The 24991-nt window shown below is 32.0% G+C and overlaps 1 protein-coding gene across 1 annotated transcript in view; it reads left to right on the top strand.

Moving 5' to 3' along the window:
* ITGBL1 (integrin subunit beta like 1) overlaps positions 1-24991 on the top strand; it is a 177970-nt gene that overhangs the window by 130545 nt on the left and 22434 nt on the right. The window contains exon 8 of the mRNA XM_016123151.2: positions 23809-23925. Within this exon, the coding sequence (XP_015978637.2) occupies positions 23809-23925 (117 nt within the window). The remainder of the gene's footprint in view (positions 1-23808; positions 23926-24991) is intronic.

The raw sequence follows: 24991 nt of genomic DNA, 5'->3' as shown, positions 1-24991 counted from the left end.
TTGAGAAGTGTTGGCAAATTGGAGACAGATTAAACCCAGCAGGGACTGTAACCAAATTGGAATCAGCTTAGTCCCTGACTGGATCGGGGAGATTGACCTTTAATTTTGATGCCTGCCAGAAAATAAGTAAAATTATCTCTTCAGTGTCCTATACTGAAAAAAAAATATTGAACAAATGAAAACAAATGAAAAAATAGCAACCAACTAGGACCATTTGGAAATACAGACAGTAGAAACAGACTGATAGGTGATGCTGGAATAGTAGATATGAAAGGAGATGACAATCTGTAGAATTTCAATATACATTTAAAAACAATATAAGAATATAATTACTAATAGTGAGGGCTCAAATGAACTTAACAGAAGTTTGAGCATAACAGAAGAGAGGATTAGTCAAAAAGAATGGAAAACATATTTAATGGTGAAATAATTAAAGCTTTTTCTCCTGAGACTGGGAACAAGCCAAGGATTCCTGACTGTACTAATGTTTTATCATTGTTTTGGTAAATCTAATTAGTACTTAAAGGCAAGAAAATTATGAAAAGATATTAGAAACAAAAAAGATATAAAACTAATTATTAACCAATGACATAAATATATCTATACCTAAATAGAGGTATCCAAAATAATTTTAAGAAAAACATTTAAATTATTAAATGAATTTGGAAAGTTCCTAGAAAATAAGAATGTAAAAAACTCAGTTGTATAACTTTATCACAAAAATGATACTGAATACAAGAGTACATTCTGTATGATTCTATTTACATAAATTAAAAAAAACCTGATCTATGATAATAGAAGCTAGATTCATGGTTATGTTTGGGGGCTGATGAGAGGGATAGAAGAGGAACATCTGAAGGTGTAGGTAATATTTCTTCCATTGGGTGTTACATGGGTCTGTTCACTTTATGAAAATCTATTGAATCATACACTCATAGTTCGTGCACTTTTCTGTATGTGTATTATAATAACTTTAAAATTAATACACTACAAATGAGACACCTACATAAGATTTTAAAGACTGAATAAAAGGCCCTAATTAAGATGATTAACATATTTTTCCTCTTAATAAAGAAGAGTATACATATGAATCAGGACATAGATAATTTTAGTTTTAGAATCTTGTTGGCTTTTGAACATCTGCTCACTTTTGTTGTTCGCAAGTTTTTAATTTTCATTGAAATTCAAATGTGAAAACATCTGTTTCTCTGATTCATATTTTTATGGTGAACTCTGAAATGAGACAATTGTTATGAACCAAGAAATAATTCAAAACACAACAAATGTGTCCTCACATTATTTATGAGCAAGCAGTATATAATAAGGTACTAAAATCAGCAACTTGTATGGCTGGCTTATTTATATAAAAATTTATATTAATATTTATTTTTATACTTGTATATTTTTGCCTTTTTCCAATTGGAGTATAAGATTAATGTAAGTAGGGTCCCTAAGTAAATGATTGGAAAAAAATGAAATGTTGGATACCTGGTTATTGTAATAACTTTGCATGGTGACAGATGATTACGATACTTAGTGTGGTGATCACATTTTAAGATACATAAGTGTTGAATCACAATATCATACGCTTGAAACTAATTTTGCGTTGTCTACAAACAATATTTAAAATAAAATAAAAATAAATAAATAATTTTAAAAAAATATTTTTAATATAGCAGCCCAAAGATAATATTTCTCAGGGGAAGTTTCTATTTGTTTAGATATTCTCCTTTTAGTCAAATGAAGAAATATATGATTCTCTACACACCTTTGTCATAAACTTAGCACAGATCGTCATCTCTCCATGTATTATTCTAAGAACCTGTCACCTGGTTCCTCTATTACTTGTCTTGTGCACTTTGATTTATGTTTTCTCCATACTCTAGTCAAGGTAATATTGCCAAAAATCCGATTTTTGACTTTTTAATTTTTCAGCTTAAAGTGTATTGAGAATTAAGGAAAAGTCTAGACTTCTTTCCTCTCCCACGCCCACTCAGGCTAACTTTAGAATTCAATGCAGGTGTCACCTTGTCCAAGAAGCTCACCAGATCTCTGTGTTCCCTCAGCTACTTTTATCACATTCTTATCATACTGTGCGGTAATATATAGGCTTCCTCATCTGCTCTTTCCAATAAGGTGTAAGATGCCGGAAGAGTACTGAGAATGAGAATGAGAGGAAGATAGACTGAGAAACACAGTTTTCCTACAAATGCATGGCTCTTAGGTTCACAGTGCCTTTGGTTCTTAGTTTTCTCATTAGATCCTCAAATGTTCAAAGGATTCTTGATTAGATAACTATAATTGATGTCCCATATGATGGTTTTATATCTTGGCACTTATACTGTATACTAATAGCTTTAGAAGATGTGCCTTAATTTCTTTAAGAAGCAGTAGGGTAGTTTGTTTTTAAAATGAACAAACTAGTTTGCAAATGTGTTTGAAAGGAGATGATATAAAGTTGTTTTTTTTCCTATACTTGATACTAGATACTTGGATATTTGCATTAGACATTTCCCCAGTACGTTCCCTTTTATTTAGAGTAACTTTTCTATCATGACCCTTATTTTATTTTGAAAAGCAAGAAGTACATTCTTTGCTAACTGATAATATTAATTACTTACCTTTGATATTTGTCTGAAATAAAGAATAACCATAACCTAGTGATTTAAAATATGTTTTTGAATAAATCAGATATTGGATTGAATCCTGACTCTGTCACCATTGGGGCCAATAGGAGTTCAGTGTTTCCTCAGCAGTAGTGGGGAGGGAAAGAGATAACAATGGCGTAGAGGTGTAGTTAGCATTTTCCCTCAGTTCTTCCTCAAATGACGGCAGTGAAGAATCATGGGTCATTGAGATTTGATAGTTTTATTAAAAGTATATTTTATAAAGACAAAGTATGTTCCAAGGAGGCACAAAAAGGCCACCAAAAAAAAAAAAAAATGAAGCATCCAGAAGGGCAAAAGGACCCAGAAGCTGGAATGTTTGCTTTATATTTGGGCTGTGATGGGTGGTTCCAAAGGCATTCCTAGGTGATTGGCAATTGAGGTCATTTTGGTTGACTCCTGGCTGCTATATAACTCTGCCTCTTGTGCATGTGTATAAATAGAATTCTACTCCCATTTGGGTGTACTTTGAGAGGTCTCTAGCCTGGGTCCGTATTCCTTTGTTCCCCTGTCACTCATGTCTGACTAGCTACCTAACGGCTCCATCATTTACTGACTGTGTGACTTTGAGTAAACTACCTAAACCCCATAAGTCCATATGTTTCATCTCCAAAACTAATACAAAATCAGGCCCTTCTTCCATAGAATCACGGTGGAGAAGAAGTCAAACAATGGACAGGGAGTATTTAATTTAGTGTCAGGAAACTGGTTGAAATTCATAGTCACACAACTGCAGCAGGTAGTTTTCAGCCTCAGAACCGATATGTGGAAAATCCAAATTCATTATCTAAGGACAATAAAGGTCTCAGTGTATGTCTACTCCCTTACAAGTTCTTTGTTACAGTTATTTAAACACATTGACTTCTATATGGGGAAAAGTAGGAGAGAGTTTAGGAAGTGTTGACTCAGAAACACATAGAGTGCAAGAGAAGGAAATGGATACACCAAAATTACCACTTTGATTGATGGCCTAGAATAGGTGTTTGGTTAATCTTATCTATTTTCTTATGTGGGAGGAATGGACATATTGCAAAAAGCAGTTGTTAGACATGCATATTTAAATGTAGCGAAAAGGGAGGTGGTAGACAAGATAAATTTAGTCAAATTAATGCACTAATAATTTATCCTCAGAAAATGAAAACCTCTGTTGTAGTTCTCTTCTTATTCCTACAAGTATAATTAAAGCATAAATAACTTGGGGAAACCAGAGAAATAGAATTGAGAGCAACCTGTTGTGTAAGAAAAGAAGCGTTGACAATTGAATTTTAAGTTCCTCTTTTTTCTGTTTCTTAACTAATATTTCTATATCTGTAAACTCACTTTACACTTCCCCTTTCTGTGAGGCTAATCACTAGATCTTATCTCTTTACCTATGTTTAAAATATCTACTATTATCTCTAAAATTTATTTGTTAAATCAGATGGTCACAACTTCCCACTGATGTGCCACGCTGTGGTACACGAGCTGACTGTTTTGGTGGCAGTTCTAGTTACAGTGGCCATTCCTTTTCTCATTAGTTGCCAGAAGTGATCATTTTCAATGCCCTTAACACAAGCAATTGCAAGCCTTCACATCCAGAGAATGTGATGTAAATTAAAGGTCATCGACTTAACACCCTAGTTTTCAAAATGCACTCATTTTCTAATTTGTAATTGTTGGCAATATTTTCTTTTCTTTTGTAAATAAGCAACTCTTACCTTTATTGAAGATGTTTTTTTAAAGTAGTTTAATATTTTTTTTGCTGCTCAAAGTTCTACATAATCTACTTTCACATATTATTTATTTTTTTTGAGTGTGAATAAAACACATCTTAGATATATATATATCTATATATATATATATATATATTCAGTCTCCTCTTTTGTTCAAATAGTGTTGATTTAATCAATTAGATTATGTTCCCAGTATTGCTTCTGATGGAAAACCATCCCTGATGCAGAAAAGAAAGTGTGTAGACTTGACCTTAAACATAATGAAGCTTTTATAGTGTTCATTGTGTTTTAAATTTAAATGTAAATGTAGTTGCTATAATTATTGTATTAAATTAGTGAGCTTTCTAAATTACTTTTAACTCTGTATATCTTCAATTTTTAATTAAAATTGCATAAAAATTTATAATCTTTTTGTTTAATAAAATATTATTTATTATTAACATTTTATTTAATTCATTGTTTTAAGCCTTTATTAAACATGCCCCCTGTCTGTTGATCTGATAATATATTGACCCTGGGTAAAAGGTCTAATCTAACCATACACAAGTCAATAAACAAAGCCTAACACATACACCAAAGGTGTAATTCTACCTTCCTCCTCATCTGCCCATCACTCATAAAATTAAAAAAAAAAATTTAAAGCATCTTATGATACATTCTTATCTCCATTATGTATGCTACTTTGGGTCCCTTTCTTTTGTTTTCATTTGTTTTATTATATATGACTTCCCATTAGCTAAATCTTCCCAAACCATAGTAGTGGTTTTCTTTACAGTTACAAAATATTTTGAAGTCAGTTTTCTCTCTGTGGAAATTGGAATTTATATTGAAGGGTAGCTTTCTCTTCCTTGGGGTCATCAACTTTCATAGACTCATCTGTTGGTTTTAGATATAGATTTAGACACTCTCCCTTTGTATTCTGTACAATACCTAGAATGCTGTCCACATGGTTGAATATTAATGATTGTCTAGACAGATAATAAAGCAGAGAACAAATTGTTCTCTATTAATAATCCACATTAGAATAATCCTGAATGAAGAGAGCAAAGTAAAGAGTTCCCATGATCCTTAATTTTCTTCTTATTCTTGGGTAGCACACAAGACAAAGAAGCTCATTTGTGAGTTCATAGGCAATTTTAAAATAGTGTAAAAAGATACATTTTTTTCTCTTGGAGGTAGCTTACTTACAGATTTAAGTAACTAAATCAGCATTCTCTCTATGCTAGGAGTGACTGGCCAATTAGTTACTCTTTAAGTAAATTAATCTACACTTGAAGTTTTATCAGCAGGAGAAATTCAAATGTGTGTAGCAGAGGTTTGGACTGGTACCATATACTCTGCTCCTTTAAAAAATACTTTGGGATTAAGTCCAACCACAGTTTAGTTCACGAAAAGGGATACTGGAAGAATGATTTTAATTAAAATGAATCCTTTTTAAAGTTCTCTTAATATATTTATGTTATAATTTTAGATACAGTTATAGTGTGTCATTTACTCACATATGTAAAAATAGGCATAGATAAAAGACTAGAATGAAATTGTAACATTAACAGTAATTGTCCCCGGAGCTGAGTTAATAGGGAATTTCCTGACTTACACATATGTATTTTCTTTTTATTTACACTGATCCTGTATTGATTTATGATTACTTTATGCTGTTTATATGATAATATATTTTAAATCAGTTAAATTATAATTTAAAAAGTAAAAAGGACTCAGTATTTTATTACAAGTATATATATATATATATGTATATTATATAACATTTAACTTGATTTAAAACTAGGGAAGTGATTTTTTAAAATTTAATTTTATTATTTTCAACTATACAGTACATTGGTTAGACATTTATATAGTTTATAAAATGATTCCCCTAATTGTTCTTTCTCTCCTCTGGCTCTCCATCTAACCATTAAATTAACACTAGCTGCATTCACTATGCCGTGCTCCCCAATCCTGTGACCATCTATCAACTACTAATCTGTACTTCTTTAACCCTTCACCCCTTTCTCCCAGCCCCACCAATCCCCTTCCCCTCTGTCCGTCACCAGATTGTCCTCTATATTTGTGAGTCTGTTTTCGATGAGTTTGTTCTTTTTGTTAGGGAAGTGATTTTTAATAGGGGGAGTGGAGGTATACATTCAAAAATATAGTCAATAGGAGTCTTAGGAAATGACATAAAAGTGCTAATGGCCTGCATAGCACTGAATGCAAGATGCAAAAGAGCTTAGATTAAAAAATTATAAAACAAACTTCCATGCTATGGAGCACATGCCAGATCAATCAATATTTATCTGTTAGAGCGTTACAAGAATTCTATTTTAAACATCATAGTGATATCTAATCAGGCCTTAAGTGGTGACTGAGTATGGAGGTTGAGGGATTGGTAGGCAATGTTTCTTATAGCAGGTGAAAATGAACAGTAATTTTCATATATATGTGCATATGTATGTGTGTGCATGAATGCAGATGCTAGTGTTTTCAAACTTCTTGGAAAGGGGTAGGTAAACAAGGGATAAATGCAACTCAGCTATGACCTCCCCTTCTCCTGTGAGTTCAATCACTAATTGGATTAAGGTGACCTGCCTTCATTTATCTTAAGATTTCCCAGTAGCAGCACATTTTGGACTGGATAATTCTTTGTCATGGGGGGCTGTCCTGTGTTTTATAGGATGTTTAGCAGCATCCCTGGCCTCTACTCACTAAATGTAATGCCTACTCGCCAGTAATGCCATCAACCTGTAGTTATTCCAAAAACTGTCTCCAGATATTTCCAAATGTCCCCTGGGGTCAAAATTTCCCTGCGATGAGACACAGTGTTCTATCTGCTTATAAGAGGTGAACTATTTCTGGGGAAAAGATTGTCATCCAAAGGTTCTGTAATCTTTTCATATACCATTTCTGACATTCAATAGAGTAAGTAAGAATCAGGACCAAGGAAATAATAACAGACAATAGAAACAAACGCTTACATGACTCAGTTATCGGGGTTCTCAGATACAGATATTAGAATAACAATAACAAATATATTCAAGAAAAAAATGACAAGGTGGGTAATTAGACAATATTCATAACACAGAATTAAAAAATGTTTTTTTCTGGCTTTCACTCATGGTGATTTGTTTCTTTATGGGTACATTTATCCATTTTTTTTTTTTTTTTGTGAGCATATGTGTGATTTATCTCAAATTCTAGAAAATCTGGAATACTAAATTCAGGACACTTCCCTTCAGCAAGCATTTCTGTTAGTTTCTCTCAGGATATTACTGATCTTGGGTCTCTTTGGCCCTTTTTTTCCCTGTTGCTCAAGGAGTCTGAGGTTCAACTTCTTTACTTTCTTTGCTTAAAGTTCTGTTATAGATTTTTACCCTCAGGATCCCTTTCATGGGAGCTTGTGGTGAATGCTCTCATTCTAGCTCAATAGTTTTTGTTTGGGAATATTTGGAGAATTACATTACTTCTCATAAGCCTAGCAATAGAACAAACACATTATTTTAGGTACAATATACTATTTGCTCTTCATATTGCTGGAAGCTAAAGCCCATATACTGTGTATTTCATTGTAATATAGCTCTTGTAATGCTATTTCAAAAAGTAGAAACTAATAAAAACATTTAAAATTACACCAAAAAAATAAATAAATGTGAAAATTAAGTGGAGGATAAACAAGAAATTAGGTTTGGAGGGGAATAAGTTTAGTTTATTTACTAACTATACTAAAATCTGATATAATTTTCCACGGTGCTTTGTCTATTCTTATCCCTTTGTAGTTACATACCATTAATGATACCTGAATACCTAGGGATATGTTAGATCTATAAATTAATTGTTGGAGAATTTCCAGTATTAGGGTTCTATTTTATAAACATGGTATACCCTTTTTTCTATACTCCCCATGAAGCAGTATTCATTTTCTAGCAAAAAAAAGAAAAGAGATATATAAATTTAAATTCTCAGTGGAATTAATGTAATGTCTTACCACATAACACATCATGGACAACCAATCAATCCTTGGACTCTCAGGCAATCAGATATATTTAAGCAAAAGATGACTCAAGACAAAAGTAATCAGGGTTCCTCCAACACTTTTTTGTGTGCTGTAGAGCTTATCATTGTTTAAAGCACATAATCGCTTAGCCTTTCTTCATTCTCTTTTATTGCCTCATTTCATTCCCTGAATAGCTTGTGCAGTAGTGATGTTAACTGTTATTGCTAGGAATGATTGAATAGTTTATTTCTTTTGATACATCAGGTGAAAGTAAAAGTCATTTTACTGCAGAGCTGAAATTGCAATTTCCTGTTACTTCAAAGAAGACATTGCTTTTCAAATAATGGCATAGAATTTTTTGACAATTAGCAATTACATATGTTTTTGTTTCATTTTGTTTTTATATTCTGTATTCACTTCTTTGATTTTATTGATGATTTGAATGAGAGAGACACATAAGCACAGTTTAACTCATAATATGAAGGGACCCAAAGTAAGCTCAGGTTTTATTTCAAATAAAGGACTAGTTATCCTACTTTTTCTAAACTCAGAAAAATATGAAGACGTGCACAAATGACCTGTATTTCAAATACTTCTATTTCCTGATTTTTTAAAATTACCAGTATAGACTGATAATCACATGTAACCGAACATTTTTTTTCTTTCAAAAACTTTTTTTCCTTCTCTTTCTTCTTTTCCTTAAAATTAGAAGCACATTTCCCTCTCTATACTACCCCTTTAATATTCTTATCAAAATACAATGCGTTCTCTTATCCAGTAGAGTCCAAAGAAGGTGGAACACCCTCATTTATTTTGTCATCGCATAGTTTTTCTAGTTAGCTAGGTTTAGCCATAAAAGAGTTTATAGTATTTCCTATGGCTAAAATTGAAATAGTGAAAAAGATGCTCAAAGAATTTTTCTCACATGTCTTTCCACAGTCTTTGAACTTTTCCATGACATTAACTACTCTCTTTTGTTTTTACAGGCAATATTCATTAGGATATAATTTGAGAATATCTGTATTTCCATAGATCTGAATCACTTATGGCCCCAGTAAGTTATATCACTTGGCACTGTATTTCTATACTTAATTACTTGTATGTTGTAGCCAATGGCAGTATTTCTCTATCTTGGATTCTGTACAAAAGAAATTGATATGAAGGGACTCATAAACAGTTGCCTTTTATATGTAATGGAAGGCAACAATTTTAATAAGTATTAGTCAAATAAATTAGTGTGGTTTTAAAATGTACATTGCATAGTAATAGTCTTTGAGAATAAATTACAAGTAATACCGTGGTAGCTGCCATTGGAATCTAACATATTATACAACTTGACCAGACATATTTGGAATATTTAACTAGAAACAGAACTGGTAGCTGTAATTGGTACAGGTTTTTTAATCTAACTCTATGATTATATCTGAGGCATTTAGCCTAATCGCTTTGCATAAGAATAGGAAATGAATCTATGAAATGCAAAGGTGACTAATCCAGGGTAGAGAGTACCATATATTGAAAAATCAACCTTTCCCCAGTGCACTATAATGTCACCTCTGTCATAAAACAAATGGTCTTATATCATATGGGTTTCTTTTTCCAGTGTTTCTATTCTGTTCTATTTGTCACTTTGGTCTTTTAATAGCATTACACTCTTAAATACTATAGCTTTATAGTGTATCTTAAAATCTACTACTATATTTCTCCACCCATTTTTCTTCCACAATGCTTTAGCTATATTTATCCCTTCGTATTTACGTACTATTAATGATACCTCAATCTATAAATCAATTGTTGAAGAGTTAACAGTATTATGGTTCTAATTTGTAAACATGATACACCCTTCCTTTTATTTATATATTCTTTAATTTCACTTAATAATTTATAGTTTTCTATATAGAGGTCTTGACATTTTTCATGAATATTACTATTTTATGCTTTCTGTGTGTGTGTGTGTTAAAAATTATATCATTAAAAATGTTATGTTTGCTCTTGTTTATAAAACTATGACTAAAATTTTTATAGTAACCATGCGTGTTTTATGACCTTGCTAAATTTATTGCTTAACTTTAATAGTTTATATGTAGCTTTTAAAACATTTCTACCAACATAGTTATGCCATATGGAAGTAATAACAGTGCCTCCTTTCTTTAGACTGCTTTTTATTTCTTTATCTTGCCTTAAAGCTAGAGATAAGATGTTTGTATAATTTGAATTAGAAATAGAGATAGTGGACATTCTTGGCTTGCTTTTTTTTTGCCCTCAATCTTTTGGTTTTCTGAGTCAGTTTGTATATTTGCTACTAATTTATCTTCCAGTTTACTAATCCTCTCTTCTGTATTTTATCTATTAAATGTCTTTATTCAGTTTTTAATTTCAATTACTGTATTTTTAAATTCAGGATTTCTATTTGATTTTTTTACAGATAATTCTGTGGCAAATTTATTTATTTAATAATATAGCTTTTAAATTTATTACTCAGTTATTTTAAAATTGATTACTGAACATTCTAACTTAGTCGACTGCATCATTTTTGGATATCTTTTTATTGTTAATGCTTCATCTTATTTTTTGGTGATTCTATTCTGTTTCTTGACATACCTATTATTTTTTTATGAAGTATAAATATTGTTTAATGAAATTGGTAGAATTTTATAAATGATGTTATCTTTCTTGAAGAGATAATTTCCTTTTTCTCTGCAGATACATGTGAAAAAATGGATAACCTCAATTTAACCAGGGTATTGAAATGATTTCTAAAGTTAAAACCTATGTTGTTTATGTGATGTTCATCCGTGTCCCCGTTCTCAAAGGTCTCTGAATTCCAATTACTGTCTTTCTAGCCAGATGAAAAAACTAAAAGCTCTCTTTAGTTTATTAATCTTTTACATGTTGCTTTCTGATATTTCAGTCTTTTGCCCTAAAACATTTCAGACTTGACAAATGCATGAAGGGGATTATTTACATCAAGGGCAGAATTCACTTCCCTATGGTATCTTTTTCCTTTAGAATATGGACCATTTAAACCCAGGCTGCCTTTTGGAGCCTTTGACTTAATTAATCTTATATACTGAAGTTTTGCTAGTCAAAAATTATTTCTGAGGCTAGTAACAATATGGAGATAGGACTTTCAGATGCAATATAAGCTTGTTGAAAAATAATGTCAGTATAAAGTACTTTTTAAAGAAATAGCATTACTTAATATAGCAAGTAATGTTACCTGAAATATATTGTTAGCATTGGAAAAAAAAAAAAAAGAAAGTGGAAGTTCATACTGAAGGAGAAACATATTAGCTGTGAAAAAATACTATACTATTTCAAATTATATCAAAATGTATAAAATTATATGTGGATCTATTCATGAAAACTTTTACCCTTTAAGTTATCTATTAATTTAATATTTTTAGTGTTTCAATACTGTGCTACAAACAAATATCACCATGGTACTTAGGAAATCCAAACAGTAATACTTAAAATATGAATTTTGATTTTGGTCTCTTTAAGGGTTTTTATTGGGTAGGTATTCTTAATTTTGAAAATTTTTAAATAGAGAAGTTTAATTATTTCTAAAGATTATGGAGCATATAAGATGTACATATTAAATTATGCCTTAAGTCTCTTTGAATCCAGAGCATAAACTCTTAACACTTGTTAAAGACTACCTTCTTGGCTTTAGTTTCTTCAGTGATGGTAGCTTACTTCCCAGACTGGCAGTATCTTCCATTATGGACTACTCAAAAGGGTAGAATGTTATTTATTGCAGTATATTAAACTGTTACCCTATAACCCTTACTTATTAATCATGATTGTGCTGACCATGCTGTAAAATGGCAAAGTTAGAGCAAGTTTACTATATCCTTAAACAATTTAAATTTTATAAATTTAATATTGAATTTCTGGCACTTTGGCTACATAATTCCCAGGCCCTGCATACATTTGACACAACTTTATTTAAAAAAAAAGTTGGCCGAAATTCTAAATATGATGTTAAAGAATATTCTCCAAAATTGAATGTAAAATTTGTGGAGATATATATTTGTTAAGATTTTGTTAAGATTTTATTTTAAAAACATTTAGCTGCATAGATAAATTATGTCATTGTACTTATATATTTAAAATTTTAAAAATATTTTTATTTTGAAATAATGTCAAACTTAGAAGACTTAAGAATAGTACAGAGCTTTAAATACATGAATAATCTGAGAATAAGTTGCTCACAGAGTTCTATCACCCTCAAATTTCAATGTACACATGCATGTATATTCTTATGTATGTGTGTGTATATGTATACACACACACACAATGAATGTTTTTTTTCTAATATTTTATGATTTTAGGAAATCAATATTGGTAAATTCAGAAACAAAGAATAATAAAGTTATCAGTAGAAATATTGCTTTATGGAGTAATTTTTCTTAGTTTTAAAAGATTAGATTATTAATGGAAAATTTGTTATTTATTGTTATATAGATTTCATTTAATTTAAAAATATATTTGCTAATTATTTTTGATGTGGGGAGAAAACCTATACTTGCTTCAAATTAATTTAATTAGCACTCCTAAATGTCTATTAAGAAAGTCATATATAATCGTTTACACTTTGGAATTTTTTAAAGTCATAAAAACCAAGAATTTAAAAGTGACTAGGGCCTGATTTCACCCCACCCTTCTATTGCCCAAATAAAGTTCATCTTTGGGAAACTTTTTATAGAAACATCTCTCTGATTGTATCAACCAGAATACTCTTTCACTGGTGAATAGCATTTGTTCCCTCTGTTTATCCTTTGGCATTTATCCCATAGAGTCCTTCAGGGTGAAGTGTAGTTGCATGTGTTTATGACCTAGAATGGAATCATTAAAATCAATACCAAAGATAGTCTTGGATGTGATATGATTTATGTTTGTAGAATACCAAAACTGTGTTCTGAAACAAACTACTGCCCACCGACCACTCAATATGTTCACGAGCTAGGAAGAAGGGAATTTGAATTCTGATTGATATTTGCTACTTCATGATGAGCCACATTGATTAAATACTTAAGCTCCACATTTCCTACCTTAGTCATTCACTGTCTTTTTAACCTCAGACCTGTCACTTAGTTCTTGAATTATATCGATAAATGAATATGATATTGCTACCTACATTTACCTAATTTATAGTTAGAAAGAAATAGATGGAGAAATTTAGTTTTTGTTTTGGAAACTATCTTAAGGTAAATGAGATAATCTCATTTAGAGGTCTAATAGATAAACCTCCTCTGTGATATTCTGCTCGATACTTTGGAAAACCTGTAGAGGAAAGTGGGGCCTGTTATTCCCATTTTCCATCTTGAGTTTTAGACACTGTAAGGTACACAATAGAAAATTATATTAGTACATTTGCTTAAATGTCTTATTTCCTCACATAGTTCATGATTGATTACTTCAATCCTTTTTTTTTTTTTTTAAGAAAGCACAAACAGAAGGATTGACATTTCTATGTGTTTTTAAAAATCATGAGCAACAATTCCTTGGCTAGCAATTTTATTGTTAACATGACTTTAATTTTAAGAAGTCTCACTTCTCATTTTGAAATGGAAGGTGAAAGGTACCTCTTGACTTTTAAATATCTGATGGAAGATTAATTTATTCTCACAAAAAATATTTGTGCTTAGATAAAATGGTACAGAATATTATAGTTCTCAAGTGTTCAATTTCTTCTCATAGAAATTTCAAGGGAACTTAGGATGCATTTGGCAGGAGCTTTTTCTAGTGCAATCAGGTTGCTATGGTAAACCTATTATTTTAGGCAAAGTATAACTGTGTTAGTAAAGTGCTAATCTCTTTTCTGTTTTATGTGAGACTCTAATTACTCTACAACTATTGAGCATGTACTGCAAGTGTGGTTTTACCGTTTTAAAAAGTGAAAGAAAATAAGGTCATAGGGAGTGTGCCTGCTTTTATAATGCTGGCAGGTGCATTTGATGATATACTGCTCTTTTAAACAATTTCATTTTGAATCAGAAATTACATGGTTGTTTTTCCATTTTCCTTTACATTTTAGAAAAGTAGAATAAAAAAGAAGAATGAATTTTATGCAATTAAAATTCAAGCCTTTCAACATGTTTGTATTATAAATAATACTATCTATTTTTTATTGAACACTTATTATGTGTCAGGCCCTGTCCTATTCTTAATATGTATTACAATATTTAACCTTTGCAATAATCCTATGGTATTATTATTTTTATTATTCCCATCATGCAACCATGATAAATGAGGTTTAACTTACTTTTCCAAGGAATCACATTTAACAGTGGATGTGTCAAGATTAAAATCCAGATTAATTAAAAGTCAGAGGTTGTGCATTTATTTGTACCTGTGACACAGAATTTATTTCCCTTCCTCTTTGTCTGACTGACATTTAACAAACATTTTAAGACTCATTCCCATGTTACCTTTGCCAGAGAACTCCTGTAACCCTATAGGGTGTATATATTCATGTATTTTACCTTGAATCCCTCTACTATAAAACATTGTTCAGTGTCCTAATTAATTTTATATCTTCAGCTTCTTGCATAATATTTAACCCATAGCTAATACTCAAAAAGTGTTTGTTGAATGAATGACTGAGGGAGTGATCAAATAAATGCAATTTTTCAAATTTAATAACCCTTGTTGAATCTATTCTTGAGAAAGAACACATATAGGCTCTTTGTGTGGTGTAGTTTAAAGGAGGTCATAATCATTTTCCACCTAAACACTTCAAATGTGAGCATATAGGATCAAAATGACTTCTGTGTGTGTGTGTGTGTGTGTTGTGTTTTCAGTTATGGCTTCTGGAGATGATCTCAGTCTTAGTTATTTTTCAGGTCCAAACATCTACCATGCGGTGTCTGAAAATTCTAGATTTTCACTCCTTCACAAATGCTCAATGATATAGTAGTAGAGAGAAGATTCAACTGGTCATTAACACTTAATGAGGTATGAGAATTTATCCAATTAGTTAATCAAAGGACTCGCTCCTGACTGTTAATCCATGAGATTAAGTAAAGTCTGAAGATTGAGAGATTGGTCATGGTTAAAATTGTGCAAAAAGAGGAATTCAAAAAGAAAATACAAACTTGGAAGAAAGAGAGAGGGAAAGAGAGAGTGTGTGTCTGTATGTGTGAGCGAGAGACAGAGATGAAGGAGAGAGAGAGAAAGAGAGACAGAAACAGAGAGACAAAGAGAGATAGAGAAAGGGAGAGAGAGAGAGAAAGAGAGAGAGAGAGATTGGAGGTTAATTGGGGGGGCCAAGAGAGGATTAAGGAGGGAAAGAAAGAAGAAAAGGAGAAAGAGATATACAGCCTGAAAAGTAAATGTCACCTTCACAATTTCATATAGTTGGCCTTATTCCAGCATTAGAAAATTAGCCTCTACCAGAGATAAATGTCTTTTTTTCAGGCAATGCTTTGAGATATCTCTTCATTTTCATTAAGAAAGAGTCACCCAACATTCTTAACTATTAAAAAGGACAAGCAACATTACCTATAGAACTGACTGCAGAGTGAGAGATGACCTTTTCATTCCCTTGTTCACTCTGTGACCTTGAGAGACAACCTTTGGATCCCTTTTTCACAGTGTGACCTTAAGCAAGTCATATATTATCTCACTCTCAGAACGTCGTTTTCCTCCTCTTCAAAATCATGGGGCTAGTTGGTTCAACTTGATCATCCTTCATGACTTTTCCATCTCTAATAGTCTCTGATTTTGTGAAATAATTAAATGATTATTTCTACCATAACTGCACTATAGCAGTTAATAAGGATGAATACTAGTGAAATTGCTAAATATATCTTCGATCATTCAGTTTCTAAAAATGAAAATGTGGCAATCTACATTTTATAAAAGTCTTAAGCTACTCTTTTTATCTCATCTTATAATTTAGCCATATGTAGAATAAAAACTCTGCTTTCTCTTACTTCAGTATTAAAATAATGGTATTTTATGTGCATATACCTCTCAGCATCTTGTGAGTGAATTCCCAAAGAACAAAAAAACAAAAACCTATTAATATGAGTTTCTTCTGGGCTATCTCAGGTAAAATCTTAGTAGCTTAAAGATTTCAGAAATTTCAACTATTTTTATGAACCAGGTGACTTCTCAAGAAAGTATAAGTACTTTAAATTTGCAGTTTATTTCCATGGGATTTACTAAAAGATATAAATAATACACTATTAATAATGATCATCATGTATTATTTCTATTACAAATGATCCATTTTTGTTCTTGGTCTATTTTTCTTGTAGGTTTACATTATTTGTTATTTATATATGAGCTCTTATATACAGTAAGTTTTACTTATCCATCTTATTCATGCTAATACTTTGTCTTGGTTTATGTTTCAGTCATGTTATTTGCTGCTTTAAATAAATTAAATATTGTACATTTTATGGTCAAATTTATCAATTTTTTTGATGTTTCTGATTTATTGTCATGTTTAGAATAGTCTTTCCCACCTGAAGGTTATGATAATTCCCAACTATATTCCTGTCTAGTATTTTATGTTTTAAATTTTTACGCCTAAGTATTGAATCTGTTGGGAACTTATTTAGTTGTAATGAGTTAAGTAAAGGGACAAATTTCTTTTTGCAACATGGCTCACCATTTCTACCAGCCTTGCTTTTTGAATTATCCATTATTCCCAGAAAATCACATAGCATGTTAATTTATAGCATTATGAATCCTTAAGTAATCACACAGCAAATCGTGACTCGGGTGTAGAAGTAGAATAGTGCCAAAATCCCAAGATCTCTCTCTTTCTCCTCCTTAAATATCTTCTTCCCTTGAAAAGGTAACCATTATTCTCACTTTCTTGATAATCACCTCTACCCATTTCTTTAAAACTTTTCACCTAAGTATATATTCCCAAACACTGAGGCGTTTAGATGCACCTGTTTTGAAATTATGCCATCAAACTATATGTGTTTGTTTATGGCTGACTTCCTGCACTGTACATTATGTTTTTAAGATTCAAGCATGATATGCAAGCAGTGGTGCTTCCTTCATTTTAATTGTTGCACAGTGTTCTGTTTAAGAATATAACTGTATATACGTACCACAGCTTCTTTAGCCAATTGTCTCTTGTAGGACAATTCGGTTGCTTCCATGTCCTGGCCACTGTGAATAATAATGCAATGAACATTGGTGTGCAAATATCTTTTCAGATATGGGTTTTCAAGTCTTTGGGGTAAATACCAGTAGAGGGATGGCTGGATCATATGGTAGATCAATTCTTAGTTTTTTACGGAACCTCCATACTGTTTTACATAGTGGCTATACCCCGATTTGCAGTTCCACCAGCAATATATGAGGGTTCCTTTTTCTTTGCATCCTCTCCAGCATTTGTTATTACTTGTCCTGTTGATTATAGCCATTCTAACAGGTGTGAGATGATATCTCATTGTAGTTTTGATCTGCATTTCTCTAATAGCTAGCGATGTTGAGCATCTTTTTGTGTTTGTTGGCGATTTGTATGTCCTCTGAAGAGAAGTGTCTGTTCAGATCCTCTGCCCCTTTTTTGGTTGGATTGTTTGGTTTTTGTTGTTATTGAATCATATGAGTTATTTGTATATTTTGGATGTTAGATACATATATACAATGGAATATTACTCAGCCATAAGAAGAGATGAATTACAGCCATTTGCAACAACACGGATGGACCTTGAGACAATCATGCTAAGCGAAATAAGCCAGACAGAAAAAGTTGAAAATCACATGATATTACTTATATGTGGGATATAAATCTAAAAGCAACAAAGGAACAGGACAAACAAACAGAGACTCATGGACATGGACTATAGACTAATGGTTACCAGAGGGTAGGGTGTAGGAGAATGAGGGGAGGTAGATGGGATAAAGGGGGTCAAATATAGGGGGATAGGAGTTGGGTGAAGTGGGTAAAGGGGATCAAATATATGGTAGCCAAAAGAAACTGGACTTTGGGTAGTAAACACACTATAGAATAAACAGATGTTAAATTATAATGTATACCTGAAAATTATATGATCGTATTAACCAATGTTACCTCGATAAACTTAATTTAAAAAATAAATAAAAGTATATTTCTATAACTAGAAAAAAAAGAATATAACTGACATTTTTCATCTACTCTGTTACCGATGAACATTGGGACCTTTCTCCTTTGATACTATTAGGAATTGTTTTGCTATGATTGTTCTGGAACATCTCCTGGTACTATGTGAACACTTTGCTTGAGGGAATATAACCAAGAATTAAATTGCTCCTTCATAGATTATACATGTTGAATTTACCAGATAATGACAAATAGTTTCCCAAAATATTCTACCAATTTATATTTCCAGCAGCTGTAAAAAATAAAAAACAGGTTTGTATTTCCAAACTACTGCCAAATTTGTTATTGTCAGTATTTAAATGCTTGTTTGGAATAGAATCTCGTTGTAATTTTAGTTTGCAGTTCCTATATGATTAAGAGCTTCTTTTCATTTCTACTGATAGTGTGAACTTTCCATTAATACAAATATTAAAAATTTTTGACCTTTCAATAACTTTTTTATTTAAATTTTTTATTATAAAAATAGTCAGAAATGTTGCTCAAAACAATTAAGTATTTGATATTTGGAAATATCATAGTTGAACTTTTTTTTTTGGAATTAATTCTTAGTGGAATTAAACAAGTTATATGAAATAGCAGAAATTACAGACTTACATATCTCTTGTTTAGCATTATACTCCCATATCTATTTTAATCTAGTACTTATGAAAAATGTAATCTAAGGCACATCTTTGAAAGAAGGTGTTTAGTTATCTCAATGATTATGAGAAAATTTAAAAAGATTTAAATTAAGTGAGATATATCTTATTTATTAAAATGATTAGTTAAGCATAGAGCTCTAAATGGTGCCTTTTGTAAATGTCTTAACAAAGTTTTTTCTGTAGTTTATAAAAAGTTAAGTGTCCAATTTAAAATGTTTATGTAAAATTTTGATCAGAACTTCTAGATATTTTATTTCATTACTCTTTTTTGCTAGTATACAATCAACCTTAAAATATAATTCATAAAGTTTGCAATTCCTTATAAAATGATATCACTGGACTTTTCATATGTGCTTAAAGATTATCTACTTTATTAAAATTTTATAGGAGTAGGCAGACCCGGCATAGAGTAAATTTAGATAAGCTTTGGTTGGATGATATTGATGATGTTGACTAAATTAATTTTTTCTCAGTTATTTCTACCCTTTCTGTCCATCCTTGAATGGCATTTTAAAATATTACTTGGTTTCTTTTTCTTTCTTTTTTATTAAATTTATTAGGATGATATTAGTTAATAAGATTATGTAGGTTTCAAGTACACAATTCTATAAAACATTTTCTGTATATTGCATTGTGTACTCACCACCCAAGTTAAATTTCATTCTATCACCATATATTTGACTCCCTTTACCCTTAACCTACCTCCTGCCTCCCCCCTTCCCTATATGGAAACAACTGAAGTATCCTTCAATAGACAACAGGATAAAGATGTGGTACATATATACAATGTGATATTTTTATTTCTTTGAGCATATCTTTCTTTAGATTTTTTTCTCAGCATACTATATAAAATCACACTTATTAGTGCTAGACATACAAATTTCCATTAACCTTTGTTCTTATAAGAATATTAATTTGATAATTATTGAAATCCATAGTTATGTCTCCATAACATTAAAACAATAATTGAAGTAACAATGTCAATAATAATGTAATTTAATAAATAAGGAAAAAAGATTGGACTCAAATTCTTGTTTAAAAAATGTAAAAACAATCTGTATGTCAGTGTTTCCTATGACCTCGACAGAGAACTTTGTTGGCTGCTGACAGTATACAAATCTCACTGTCAGCCTAGACCATAAAGTACTCATCATTTATGATAGGGTTCAGGCATGTACTTAGCTAATATAAAATTTGCATTCACTGATATACTAGTGCTATGAGATCAGAGAAGGGGATCAATTCTGCCAGGTAACCAAATAAGGATAGCAGGGAAGTTTTCAAGAGGAGATTAGATTTGAGCTGGCTATTGAACACTGGGTAGAATTTTGTAAAGTGGTCGAGTGCCCAACAGAGGGGTGAAATGGAGCACATAAGCAAAGTCTCTGAACATGACTGCGCTATAAACATTAGATATATGATTGGAAAGTTGAGTTGGATTAAGTATGGAAAGCTCTGTTGAGAAATTTGATCTCTGCCCTGAATGTCATCTGGGACCATCATGTGAAAGGGAATTAGATAATTATAGATATGTTTTAAGGAAGTGGGCTTTATGAAATTTTAAATCGAAGGGAGAAGAATAGTTAATTAATAAAAGGAAAGAATTAAATGTCATCAAGATTTTTTAAGATTTGGTGACACATTAGATCTAGAAGATGGGGACCTTCTCCTAGATAAAAGGACCCAGGAAGAGGCATAGGTTTGTGAATAAAGATGATGAAATTGTTAAGGGAGTTTCCAATGATGTAGCTGTGGGAAACACAAAAGAAGGTTTTCAGGCAATTGAAAATGTGTATATATTCTGGGAAAGACATCCTATTCAAAATTCATTCAAATTCTACCACCAAAGCTCATGCATTGTTGAATATTACTAAACTATCAATACATGATTATTGTTTTGTGTGTTCTTTCAATAAATATGGTTTCAAATATTGTGAAGACATATGAGTGATACTGTTAATTCTGCTGTGTTTTTGAAGGTACATGAGTAGCGGGGTGCAAGTGTCATGGATTTGGTTAAATTTACTTTGGATTTTGAAGGATAAGTGGAAATTTACCTGGCAGGTATATATCTTGGTACTGACTAGACTAAACTTGTGAACTGAGACAGCAAAATAATGAATGCACTCTAAAATTTACCTATCTGCAATAAATTAATCCTTCTTGATTTGTGATTTATTTTCCAGAAGATATAGCCTATAAATGATATCAGAGCTGTATCTATAAAGTTAATTCACCTAATAATTTGCCTTAATGTATCTTTTTAAAACTCCAACAAAAGATTGCAAAATGGTTAATTATTCTCTGATATTTTAAAAAGATACATGTATCACAATCCATGAGGAAAAATGTACCTAGAACTGAATATTAACACTATGCAACTTCATAGAAGAAATATAAGACAGAAACTATTTCTAATGAAAACAATGAAATGAGATATTAGACCCATATGCCAGTATTTAGCTTATCCTTTCCAGAGAAGTGTAGACACCAATAATGTATATTGATGAAATTTCCCATATGCCTTGCAACATTAATAAATTGTCACAATAAGTACATTTACCCTCAAATTTAAAAATTTATGTTGTCTTGGTAACTGGGACTGTATTACTTCTTATTACTTCTCAGGAATGAGGTGATTGATGTTTCTGACATCTGTCTATGAAGAACTAGTTAACCTTACCCAGCCATTCTGCTGATGGTGTATAGTTTGTCTCTTTCTCTCCACAGTCTGGATTATTTTGTCATTTTCACATCCACCCATGATGAGGGCTAGTATGTTTATGCACACCAGGAGGTAACTGGGGCTCAGAAATCTGGGTTCTAGCACCAACATTACGCATGTCTATTTCTCTGGCCTTAGGCGACTCACTTTGCTTCAGCATGCTTGAGTTTCGTCAACTATTAATTAAATTGCAGTAACTCGGAATCTTTCTGACATTTTACAATAAATAAATGTGTGCTAATATATTTTTTTCAGGGAGAGATCTAGGTCCTACCCGTTAAAGTTCTTAACTGCAAACAACAGAAATCAATTTCATTAACTGAGATGAAAAAGGATTTTATTAGAAGGGTTTAGGCTCAGAGTGCAAGGTTGAACAATCGACTTACACAGCACCTCAGGGAAGCAAGGCGCTGCCGAGAACCAGCCCCTGCTGCCATCACTTTTGAACTCTTCCGTTCCTGGACACTAACTGCTACGCTGTTGCACTTGCCACTTTGTGCTTTTACTATCATCCCCCCAAAATCAAAATCCTGCCAAGAGTGTCTAGTGTGTCTCTGTTCTGTCCTCCAGGGCATAGGAAGAGGGAATATCACTGTGGGAGAAGTGGGGCTGTACCTTCTGCTGAACTTGGGACTGCCTCCAAGTAGAAAGAGAGATTGGCTGAAGGGCAGCCAGAACAACAGTATCTATTGCCATGTCTTTCACCAGATCCGCAAAGGGATCATGACCCCAGCATTTCTGCCAAAAAAGATTATGAATCACTGCATTAGATTATCTTTAATTACAGCTCTGAAATTATATGATTCTAAATACTAATTTTCCCTTCTTCCATCATCTACCAACTCAGAATTTCTTTAAGATACAAATGCAGCAACAGAATGACTAACAACATTTCAGGGTCAGCCCTGAAGAATCATATGATCATTTCAGTGGGTGTGTAATTATGATGGTCGGGCTAATGACAGAGAGTAACAGATGTCTCAGAGTAGTCACCCAGCTGAATTTCTGCCAAATCACTACCAATTCTCAAACAAAATAAATTTACTTTCTCATATAGTCTTCTAGTACTGCATTATGAATATATTAAGATTTAATATAGCTTAACAGTTAGGTGTACAAACTTTAAGGTTAATGTGAAAGGGTATAGATTTTGAATTTATCCTTATGAGCTGAGTTACCATGTAAAGTAACTTGGCCTCATTATGTCTCCATTTCCTGTTTAGTAAAATGATAGTGATAATGCTAGCCGATTCGTGGTATTATGAAAACAAAATGATAGAATTCATAAAACTATAGTGTTTGACACATAGTTACAGCTCACGAAATAATGATGAAAGTCATAATTATAACATTTAAGGAATTCCCAACTATAAACCAAACTCATTTCAAAAAATGTTTATACATTTAAATTTTAAGTTAAGAATAATAAACATATTTAGGTCATGTGCTTTGACACATGTTCCATGTTAAAATGAGTTTTGTTAGCTATGAAATTGATGCCAAAATATCACATTGAAGTATACCTATGAACATTTTTTTCTTATGTAGCAGATAGACCCAAAATAAAAATATTTTTTAAAATGACCACGTTATGCTAAATTATGTCAAAATTTATAAAATTGATTCAGTTATGTTAAATAGTATCATCAAAATAAGTTGAATATGAAATACCAAATAACGACGGATTTATTCTTCAAAGATAAATGAAACTGAAAGTAGAAAGTAGTAAATATGAATGACTTCTGAACCAACAATTGTCACTTCCGTTATCAACCTCCTTGGCATTTCTGATTGACCTTTGGCTTACCTTAGGGTGAGTAAGAAAAGTTATTTGCTGAACTATAATCAGGTGCAGCCTAGAACTGGTCCAGAAGGTCTGTGTTTAATAGTATGCTTGTTTCTTTTTGAAGCCTTTCTGATTCTGTGAATCTCCTAATGAAAATGCTTTGTGTTTTGCAGGTAGATGTGAATGTGGCAAATGCACTTGCTACCCGCCAGGAGATCGCAGGGTGTACGGCAAGTTGTGTGAGTGTGATGATCGCCGCTGTGAAGACGTCGATGGTGTGGTCTGTGGAGGTGATCAGTTTTCACAGCCTTCTGCTACTGCATGCAACTTGCTTCACTTGCCTTTCTTATTCTACTTTATCTGTCTATTTATCTATCTATCATCTATCTATCTATCTATCAATAATTCTGTTAAAAAGAGATAAACAAAAATCAGTATACAATTAGACTTAAAAGCAATATACAGTTAAGTTTGTAAAGTACACAGTATGCTATCAAGAAAAGATTGTTGAGACTAAACTAAATTCTATAGAGATAGTGAAAGGCTTTGTTGCCACTGAACAGTGTAAAATGATTTTTATTACTCTATTCATAAATACTGATGGGGTGAGTAAGTATCACCTACAAACTTGGAAAAAAAGAAGATAACTCCCTAAGTTTAATTACAAAAGTCCCATGATGGTTCTAAGACCTAAATAAAAGTTTGCCGTAAGTAAGAAACAGTGAAAAGAAAGAATGAGGTAAATAGAGGGTGGTCAACAAAGATAACCAGAGGTGGTCAACATAAGGGATTCCGAGAGTCCTAGAGGGAGCGTATCGACAGCATCTGCTTGAGCTTTCTCCAGGGAAGGGGACGGGAGTTGACATTATTCTCCTATTTCAATCTTGCAAAACTAGAGATGATGCTTGGTGATTACAGCTTCTTCCAGGTTTTCAGTACAATTGAAATTAAGTGAACATGGAATCATACTAAAAGAATATAACTGTATCTCTTCAATATAATTAACATAATGCAACTGGGCACTATTATTGGTAAAAACAAACAAACAAACAAACATAAAACAAAATGCAGGTACAACTTATGAAAGGCAGGGACATTATCACTATTATCTGTCTAATGTCCATGTATATCTATATATTCTCTCTCTAATCAACCATAAAGCAGTTGCAATTTGACCAAAAATTTCTTCTTTCTCTTCTTTGTGAGCCAAAGGTCCTTTTTAACAACTGTTGTGCCAGTTAGTTTATCTCATGCAGTCATGGCAGCCACCTCAAGTAACTGTTCCTGCTTTCTTCATCTTATTAATGGAAAATGAGTGATGTTTAAGGTGTTAATGTCCCCTAACTAAAAAGTGGC

Source organism: Rousettus aegyptiacus, unplaced genomic scaffold (assembly GCF_014176215.1).
Source record: "Rousettus aegyptiacus isolate mRouAeg1 unplaced genomic scaffold, mRouAeg1.p scaffold_m13_p_11, whole genome shotgun sequence".
In the NCBI taxonomy this organism is placed as follows: domain Eukaryota; kingdom Metazoa; phylum Chordata; class Mammalia; order Chiroptera; family Pteropodidae; genus Rousettus; species Rousettus aegyptiacus.
The sequence above is the reverse complement of the archived record's forward strand: the minus strand, read 5'-3'. Positions and strand labels throughout refer to the sequence as shown.